Source organism: Clupea harengus, chromosome 21, assembly GCF_900700415.2.
Source record: "Clupea harengus chromosome 21, Ch_v2.0.2, whole genome shotgun sequence".
NCBI lineage: Eukaryota > Metazoa > Chordata > Actinopteri > Clupeiformes > Clupeidae > Clupea > Clupea harengus.
In genome coordinates, this window is record NC_045172.1 from 16,027,159 (window position 1) to 16,037,433 (window position 10,275).

General features: G+C 41.7%; 1 protein-coding gene across 1 annotated transcript; it reads right to left on the minus strand.

Annotated features, from left to right (window-relative positions):
• Nucleotides 1-1,290: 1,290 nt before the first annotated feature.
• atp1b1b (ATPase Na+/K+ transporting subunit beta 1b) lies at nt 1,291-8,525 on the minus strand. The gene is made up of 6 exons (XM_012840703.3): nt 8,272-8,525; nt 5,714-5,842; nt 4,109-4,264; nt 3,335-3,519; nt 3,072-3,155; nt 1,291-2,799 (listed from the first exon to the last, which is right to left on the minus strand). Exons 1-6 carry the CDS (start codon nt 8,363-8,365, stop codon nt 2,539-2,541), a joined length of 909 nt encoding a protein of 302 aa, XP_012696157.1. The 5' UTR covers nt 8,366-8,525; the 3' UTR covers nt 1,291-2,538.
• Nucleotides 8,526-10,275: the final 1,750 nt, after the last annotated feature.

Below are 10,275 nucleotides of genomic sequence, written 5' to 3' on the forward strand. Positions count from 1 at the left end.
CTCCAACTCTTTAACCTAATTAAAAAATCCACCTCTCAGTTTCTGAGAGCAGTCGCTGACACTTACACAGCGGCCTGCACTGTGTAGCATCAGCAGCTAAAACTGTTGCATTGCCCCACATACATATTCTCACCCTGGGATTTCTGTAGTTTAGTTTTATATAATATGTATGGACTGATGTGTATTTGTTCTTAAATCATAAATGGGCCAGTGAAGGAGAGAGCACACAGAACAGAGGTGAGGAGTCCTTCTCAGGAAAGGCTGATCTCTCACCAGGTGATCCTTTACCTGAAAGCGGTTGGCTCTGGAACAGGTCCAACACGTATAGACAAGGACAGTCCCACAACAGACTCAAACTCATAACCTTGGGCCTGGGAGTGGCAGTGCAGCCTTTGGGTGGTGAATGGACATAATTAGTTTGATTGTCCACACCTGAGGGGCAAAGGGGCCTTGCATTCTCACCATGCTTTTGATGCTTGTGCACACTATGGGTTTTTGGTGCTTGGCATTTACAATTTTTTCCCGTATTTTTTGTATTATTGAAAGAAACCCCTATTTTTGTATACTCTGTGGTCTGTCTCCAATTTATGTTGCGGCCCCACAAGCCGGGTCGTAACACACGTCTTTGAAAGTGTCAGGGAGTGAGGTTGACTTACTGCACAGCCCTGTATCACCTGGCTACAGTTACCGCTCACCCCCCTAAACCTCACTCCCATCCCTGGTCTATGACAGTCTTGACAACTGGAAAAGGCTGATCTTTTGCCATCTGATCCTTTACCAGGTAGCGGTTGGCTCTGGCCTTGGCTGGTCCAGATCAGCCACCATCTGGGTTATCACCTTTTCCTGCCGTCAGTCAGTCAGTCAGAGACGAGCTTAAACTGTTCAAAAATGGAACAGCAGGTCAAATTTGCACAAATTTAAGTTTGGCCTCCACTACTAAATTGTTAAGACTGCATTCTAACCACTGAGGCTAATAGCAATGCCAGGGATTAACCTTATCATTATCATAACCAATTGAGCTTCAGGCAGCATTGCCTGAAGAAATGGGACCTAACAGCTAATGTCGCTCACAATAGATAAGCAACAGAAAACACATCTTTAGACTGACACTTAGTCAGAGTTGACAGACCAGGAGAGATGATACATGTGTCTGGGTGTAAGAAATGCAATGCCCTCACTGATGTAATGCCACTACCTGAAAACCATGTTCGAAACGCTTCCATTTTTCTGAGAAGCAATGCTTCCGATTACACCTTCAAGCACTTAATAACAAACTACAGACAACAAGGACATAGTTTCTCCACTTTATTCATGTTAATGTTTATCTGGATTAAATAAATTATTCAATGGACTTGATAGTTGCACATTTGACCTCTGGTGTTGGGCTGACGTTGGACATTCAATGAGCACTCAACATCGACAAAAATATCGTTGACTATGGGGCACTGCAATCTTTCTGATACATTTCTACTGTTCCTCCCACAGTGACTTTGGTATTGGAATTAGACATGACACGATGTAAAACTGCAGAAATGTAAAATTGTCCCACCATGCAAATGGCAAAACAAAACCCCCAAAAATCATTATAAAAGTACCACCACATCATGTGATGCATCCACTAAAAGGAGAATTTCTTCTTTTAAAAGCACTGGAGTCAGCACCATTACCCCTAGAAAAGGCAAAAGTGTAAGAGACTGGAAGAAAGAGAAAAGAATTATCTGATCAAAAAAAAAAAAGAGAAAAATATGATTATGCCCCTTTTCCCTTGTATGGGTGATTCTATGAAAAAAAGAAATTAATTAGGTGTAGTAAAAAAATTCTCCCACAATCATACTTAAGGAAAGAATACAAAGTAGTGACCAGAAGAAAATAAAAACAAGAACAAAAAGGAATCTTTAGGGAGTGCAGCCACCCAACTTGCGCGTGCGCACGCGCATACACACACACACACAGACCTTAAGAGATCAGAGTGTAGCGTACCCGAATTTTCAGTAAGCAAGCATACATACATAGATATAGACATCTTTGACTTCTAAAGCTTGCTCACATAAGAGAAAAAAAAGAAAAGATTACAACATGGCTTTGAAAAAAAAGCACATACCAACATGTAACTACTGTACAATCCAATAAGAAAAAGAAAATCGATTAAACCACACATTACTTAAAAGGGACAAAAACACTGCATCGCTACATCAGTAGTGGAATTTTCATTTACAGGAATAACTGGATATGTCATGTGGCTCAAAGACTACTCACCTTTATAGAAGAGTACATACTTTTATGCTATTGCTAATCCTCCCGAAGTTTTGCGATCTAACCCTAGACAGAAGCAGAAAAGCTAGTGGAAAGCGTACAGGTTAAGTGTAGGTCCTATATGTGGCAATGTTTTTTTTTTTTGTTCGAGACCAAGTTTTGTTTCTGATGTCATCTCATGTTTTTTTTGTCTTCTCCTAAATTACTTTAGTTTGTTTTTAGATGGAGGCGTGAAAGGAGGAGAGGTCAGAGAAGAAATGCCTATTGAGCGTGTCATTGCTGAGGTCATAAATTGGTGACCATGAACTTAATGTCAAAGCGTCCCTGATAACGGTCCTTTTCACTGTAATCAATGTTGTCTCCATACACTTTGCACTCAATGCGCAGCTCCTCGTTGAAGGTGAGGTTGACGAACTGGAGGGCCACCAGTGGCTGGAGGTACTGGGGGTGCAGTGCCTTGCCGTAGTACGGATAGTACTGCGTGGGGAAACCGCTACCAATGCCGAAGTACTTGATCTCACCAACTTTGCCAGCGTCTTCTTCCCTCTGAAAGGATAAGACAGGATTACATGAAAATGCACAGAATGTAAGTACACAAGATCGACCATAAGATGACCTAAAAAAAAAAAAAAAAAAAAAAAACACTAATGTCTGAAATGATCTGCCCTTGCAGTGTGTTAATATGAAGATATCTGGAATGTGCTACAGCATTTATGTTTGTAACAAAAGGGGCAAGACATTGCAATATGTATATATATCAAATTGATATTTTCTGGTCTGTTTTTACTTGTGTAAACCAGAAAGCTGAAACCAGATACCTTATGGGTGCAGAAGAGTGGGATCACATTGGGTTGAACTTTATACTGGGCTTCCTCCGGGATACTTTCATTGGAGGTTGGAGGCTGTAAACCAATGAGAGATCAACAAATAACATAATGTCACTTCATTCAGGAAGTACTCAAGTGCCAGGTAAGTATTCCTTCAACATCAACGAAGGATAGCCAGTACCAATCCATGAAGACAATTTCACTTTATTAAATCAAGAAATGCCACTTCTGTGTCCAGGAAGCTAGGTATTTACCTTTGGTCGGAAATTCACAATTCTGTTCAGCTTGACAATCACGCAAGGCTTTCCCTCCTTGTAGCCAAACTCGCGGTCGCTGATTCCAGAGCATGGCCCAAGAATTGACCGCTCAAAGCGGCAGGCTCTTCTGGTGCCAATGTCACTCTCAAGGTCACCCCGATTCTTGTACTCTTCAGGTGAGCCTGGAAATGTCAACAGGTTTAAGTTGAGGTTCAAGTCAGTTCCACTCATGTATCGATGTAAGCTTTGGTTATTACTACTTACAAACCGCAATCCGTTTTGATTATAGGTTGAGAACTAAACAATCCTTTGATCACTTTGGTTTATCATCCCAACATCATGTATTTATGCAACAAGTATTTATGATTAAATAATGAGGAGAATGAATCAGAGTTGGTCCTAATTAAAAAGAATGACAGCATGATGAACAGGACATCGTTTATGGGGAGTGACACTATCTGTACTTTTAGTAAAAAAAAAAAAAAATCCATCATATTTATCACTCCTTGTGGATGACCCCTTTTCCCAGAGTTCATCACAGAACCCTTTGCAAGTGAACAAAGTTTTTCAAGGTTTTTTTTAATGAGCCTTACACCAAAAAGAGGGTTCTAGATTTAACTCAAACCTCTAGTTCTAGGCTTCTACAATGATGAGCGAAGGATGGATCGTTTCACTATTTCTAATAGTTAGGTATCTTATAAAATTAATAAAGATGTTATTAACTAATAAAAAGTTATTTATATTTTTATATTGCCATCTGAGGATACTTACCTCCACAGTCCTCATACTTCAACTGATCCTTTTGCTTCTCCTCATGGTAGGGCTCCAAGAAGTCCCTCATGGCCTTGGCATATTTCAAGTATGTCTCCACATCATTCAAATTAAAGGACAGTTCGGATTTCTCTGAACGAGGTGAGTGTGACAATCCTGTGAGGGGGAGGCATAGAAACATTATTATTACCTCCGCTAAAAGGTTATGTTTTCAGGGCGGTTTTTTTTTTTTTAGTTGTCCATTCTGGGCCACTGTGGAAACATGGTGGACTCCGTGGAAGAGGACCCGCTCCCATATGTAGATACAAAGGGCTCATTCTAAGCTAACGAAAACATAACGAGGCATAATTACACGTAATTATGCGCTAATGAAAATATAATTAGGAATACTATATTTCTATTTCTACAAATAGATGCCACTAAAAACTACACACTGTACCTTTTAACCCTTGCTCTAGCCACCCCATACAAACTCCTTCTGCTTTATAATTGTATCAAAAAGGTAGCCTATAAGTGACCTACATCTATGGCTAGATGGAGACCATTCTACTCTGGAGTGGCACCTCTCCTTCACAAAAGAGGACTCTCCTCATTGGTTATCAGAGACCCCGCCCACAATGGAAACTTTTTGTTCACCGAAAACCTACCTCCATGCCACCCTGGTGAAGACTGACACTTGGCGACATCACCACTGTCCATTTCCCATAAGGCACGTTTCAGGCTAACAGAGCAGCTCTACACAGCTCTAACCTTGGACCAAGACCCTGAGCCTCACACACACATAGTAATGGATGGGAGCACAACCTCACAGAGCTCCCACCCACCAAGAATGTTGTGGCAATAATAGCCATTTAGGGTATCACCCAACCCCTATTCAACAAATGAGTGGAGTTGTACAACTAATAGCAATGCAGCACCTAATACAGTAGCTGAAGTAACTATGCCAACAGCCCATTTGATCTACAAAGTGTTAAAGGTGACTGGAAATCAACGGAAATGAGGAATTTTGCCTCATCTTTTGCCCTTCTTGCCCTGAAAAGCTAACTAAGTGGATGATATTTTTTTGGGGGGGGGGGGAGCCTCGCTAACCGCACCACCACTAACAGCCGTAGCTTCTCCCAAACTGTAGGCCTGAGGCCAACTTCTCCAGACCATTACATTCCATGGCCATTCAAAAGATACACAGCTGCCATCACCATTTAAAAAGAGCTGGATGATTTGACACAGAAATCCACTGCAAAGTCACAGAGTTCACAGAGTTCCCTACGCCAGCATAGCGCCATGCACATTACTTGAGAGACAAGTTATTCAACCACATGCATCATTTTAAATCAGATCATAACCGTTCAAACATGCCATTATCCACACTGCAGGTGAACACTCCTCCTCACCCTGCCGATGAAGGCTTCTATGTGCTCACCATCTCAAACAACTTCTCATTCGTCTACAAAGCACACATTCATGCTGCTCTACCAATTTTAATTTTTTTTAAATACAGAACAGAAAAAAGGACCACACTAGCTTGTTTATTGTGACCACAAACAAACACTTAAGCGGTAATAATGGTACGCCCACACACCTGAGAGTGGAGTGGTGTGTCCTTACCTGGGGGTGAGACTCTGTCTTGCCAAGTGGGTTTGTAGGCGCTGAGGGTAAGCAGCAAAGCCTGGATTGTGCCAACGAATATACCGGCTAGGAATGAATAGAAGATGATGTAGAATCCAATGATTTTAACTGCGGGAAGAGAACAAGAGTGTTACTGTCGTGCGGATGTCGCCTGGAGGGGGCGGGAGAGGGTGGCATGGCAATGGGGGGTGTTTGGGCTAAAGACCACTGAAAACAAAACCAGGGCTTAAACTTCTCCTAAGGTTTTGCCAAAATGCCATCCTATCCCAAACAAGGTGAGAAACATTTGTGAGGTGGGAATACATAATTTTTTTATTTTAAAGACCGCATGAACTGCACAAAGCTGATGAAAAGAACGGTTTATATCCCAGTTATTTCATAAAGTTCCTTTGACAAGCAAATGACCTTAAGCAAATTAAAAAGGTTTTGGTTTCATAGATATGCTAACTAATAACTGCAATGGTAGCCTGACACCTGAACCCTAAGGTACATAAAATTCCTGTGAACCTGTCAAGTAATTTTGGTGAACACTGCAATTCCAGAGAGACGACATTGAATATGTCTCCTATACACGACTGCAATGGCAGCACTGCAGCAGTAATGTCCTTAAAACCACCCCAAGATCAGTGGTCAACTTTACCATTAACCAAAGACATACATTGTCACACTGCAGGTCTGCAGTATGGACTATTAATCCTATGAGGTTATATAGTCCTAATTCTAGTGCCAATGACTATATTTAAGCATCCACTAACAATACTTTGCTATGCCATTCAAGTTCAAATATGGATTTACACTACATTTATACCGTATCGGCGTTCATTATGCCACAAAGACAATGTTCAGAGAAGCGGTGTTGAAACTGTAGATCAAAGGTGAATGGCTCAAAAATCGTTAAGGACAATCACTGCTACCTCCTCTTTAAACAGTAACCTGATCGATAAAGACATTTAAAACACACCATGTTTTCATAAATTTGACTGAAATTGTCATGTTGTTCACGTGAAATGACATGGGACGGGGTGGTTTATGACTGCTTCTCAGCTGAACCCATTACACCAGCGTCACGACAGGAGTTGAATCAGCAAAGGTGTGCTAGTGGTGCAACAGCCAATGCTAGATCACCACCAAGGTCATCGGTTTTTTTTTCAGCATCTCACTGAATAGACGTTAACGTGAGTACGAGAGTAATGAGTGAAGCCTACGAGTGCGTTCACATTTTCAGAAAAATACTTTTTCTTCAAGCTCAAAAATCCAGTCGTGACATCCACAGTTTGGCTGTAGCCTACCGCATACTAATCAGTCTGGAGTCGTTTTCCTAGTGTGAGAGTGTGATGCCTATTAAACTACAACCTCTTCTTACACTTCTAAATAACCTATGGTGGGAGACCATATTATAAATAACACTCAACAAACAAAGTCTCAACAATTTAACACATTTTTTTGTTCTCCATTGTTTGCAGGGGCGCAGTGTCAAGGTCGCATCCGCGTTAGAGTTTCGGTTAACTTTTATCCACAGCTTAGACTTGAGGATGAATCCCTACATTGCAGGGGAACATCACCTCCGATTGTCGTTCATATACAGATGAGTAGTCAGATTCCGGGAGATGACATTGGGCTGATATTCAGGACAGGACACTAAGCCATTACTGGAAATGACAGGGCAAGAAAACACCGGCTGATCAATTCATTTTCTATTGCTGGCTGCACTAACACTAGAACCACTGGCAGGCAGATGCATCCTTTGGATCCAAACGAGAAGGCCAGATCACCTTGACTCACCTTGGACGATGATGCATTTTTAACCCTTACACAGTTATGAGCTTACTAGTTAAGTCATAGCGACCGGTTTTCGTGATGTATTTAAAATGAGTCGCCTTCCAATTCATCTAACCACATATCACCTTTCTGATACTACTGAATGCTACTTAGAATCATCGCTCCAACTGCGCAATAGCTCATACCAGTGCGCACACGTGAAAGCTACAAAGCATATGCGAGTTTGTCAAATCAAGCCTGAATAAAACAAGGGACTGTCACAATGATATTTCAGACGTTTTGCCGTGTTCGCCCAGCAACCTTCACAATCACATGTTTGCCTTGCTCCGCAGTAACGGCCAAGCGAAGTGGCAAGAAACACCTGCTCATATTTAAACAAGCCAATTACTTATTTTGTGTCGATACTAAGCAAGTGTCATTTAAAGCAAAATGTGACAATTGGTTTCCGAAAGACAGGGGAAAGCCATCAGTATGCCAGTCTTCATAAACACTTCTGAATCTGTATCCTCAAACCACGATTAATCTTTTACGTTTTCAGTGGGCAGGCTTCACACTGCTTTGTACAACAATCGCTGCAAAGTCAAATCAAACAGGTGTTGCATCGAGTCGTGATGAGACAGCATAGCGTCGGCTCTGTTACTGTCTACATGTCCATGGCTACATTAACGAATCGGATCACATACCGATGCACCCTCCGTGTCTTTCGAAAGCACCAGTAATAACTGCAGATCTATGTTTTGAATTAAATTCATACTCACACCAACTAGTACCGGTGCGTCCGAGAAATTCCTTTCTCTCTGAATCCCACACAGACTTCGCCCATCCACCTTCGTCTTTGTTTTGTGAAGACATTGTGTGTCTGGTTTGTTATTAGTTTTATTTCCTTCTGTCGTGGATGGTTAAACTTGCTTTAGTGTCCCTCCGTGGGCAAAAGTCCTTCTCTGGAGTACCTTCGCCCCTGATACACGGAGTACTACCCAGCCTGCTATAGCGTACTCCACACAATATATCCCTCGCCGAAGGTGGGTCCGCCCCCAAACTCAGTAAATTGGCTACTGAAAGGGAGGTTCAGACCTGGCAAATCACAAGCGTGCTTTCCTCCGCGTAATTCTTCGTATGTGACCATGGATGGGGGTCCTCTGTATCACCACACATAGGAAGCGTTCCTAGAATTCATATTCTGACATATTCTCTCTGTCTATGTCTATAGTCGATGCCACTGTTTGTGAGGTTTCAATTTTTAAATGAAAGAGTCCATACACTTTAGTGGCTGACATTTCAAGTCAATGTATTTCGAAGCTGTATTCTCTAATATAAAGCCGTTTGCATTATCGGTATCAGTTCCGTTCACAGCCCATTATAACCATTGCATATCTGCTACCATTTTTGAAAGCATTGGACATAGAGGTTTGGTGGAGTATCTGTCTGATAGTCTGACACTACTTTCTCCCCTCGTCCATTTTGGGATTTATTTTGTGCACTGTTTTGTCATTGACTGGTGTCAATGGCTATAGGGTTGCTTTGTATTGGAGAATGGGAAGTTGGCAGTGGGGATAGTGGCCGAGGTCTGACTTGCAGCAGTGGCATGCACTGCTGTTGAAAAACCTGCTTGGATCAGATTGTTCAGGTAGAGGAGCATGAAACACCCCAGGCCAATAACAAGCTTTTAATAAAAGGGCTTTCATTTCTTGTTAGGCTGCTAAGAAGTTAGTCACACTTGTATTAGTTATGGTTGACCACCTTTCCGGGTTAACTTTTGAAATCTGGCTCTGGTTTGAAGTCTCACAATCGTATTAATTGTGGGCATGATGTAAGTCTAGAGTGTAGAGATTTATGGAAATTCTGATTATTTTCACTCACCCTTCAACCACAGACTGCTCATCTCAGCATGGGACAATATGGACAATTTACACTGTTAGCCAGATAGTTTAAATCTGCCACATTAAATTATGAGGCATGCAACTTGTGATACTTTCTAAATTCAAACTACACTTCCCAAACTAAATAATTGATATAAAGCGATCTTTGGATATAAATATGAATTACTATGCACATGAATGTTAATATCCTAGGGGTAAAAAGGCTGTCACCCCCACCAGGACTCAAGTCTAAGTCTAACCTAAGCCTAGACCACTTCAACACAGAGCCAGGCTAGCCGGTACGGCAGTCAGAACTCATGCTCAAATGACAAGATGACCTCTGTCACACAACAAATGTTACAATTAGCCATAATCATATAATATAATGGCAGGACTGCGATAGTTTTGACTTCAAAGGTAAGGTATTAATGCTCTCTAAAAATCCAGGTGTTACCCATATGGTCACAATTGATTTCTGGTGGCTTGTCTAGAGGTCAAGGGTCACGGTTGGTGGCTTTGCTGTTCCCCCATGGAATAATAGTCTCTGGTTACACACAACGGTGGAGAAGGTAAAGCACTCTGTACATTATCCCTCTCCTCTCCCTCCCCCACTTTACACAGTCAACCATTTCCCATACCCCTCCTGGAGACAAATTAAGGGAAAGCATGCTTACTTTACACACAGCACTGGCTGATTCAATTCAATTGCATATGTATTGATTTACATAGCGCCCTTAACAATAGGCATGGTCTCCAAGCGCTTTACATAGCCCAAGGCCTGAACCCCTGGGTGATAGTTGAACAGCGTTGGTCTAAAGCTTATGGTTCATTTCTTCTGAGAATAAGGACATTCGTTTATGACCAGGTAAGGTTGTTCTTGATACAGAACAAGTCTACACAGTG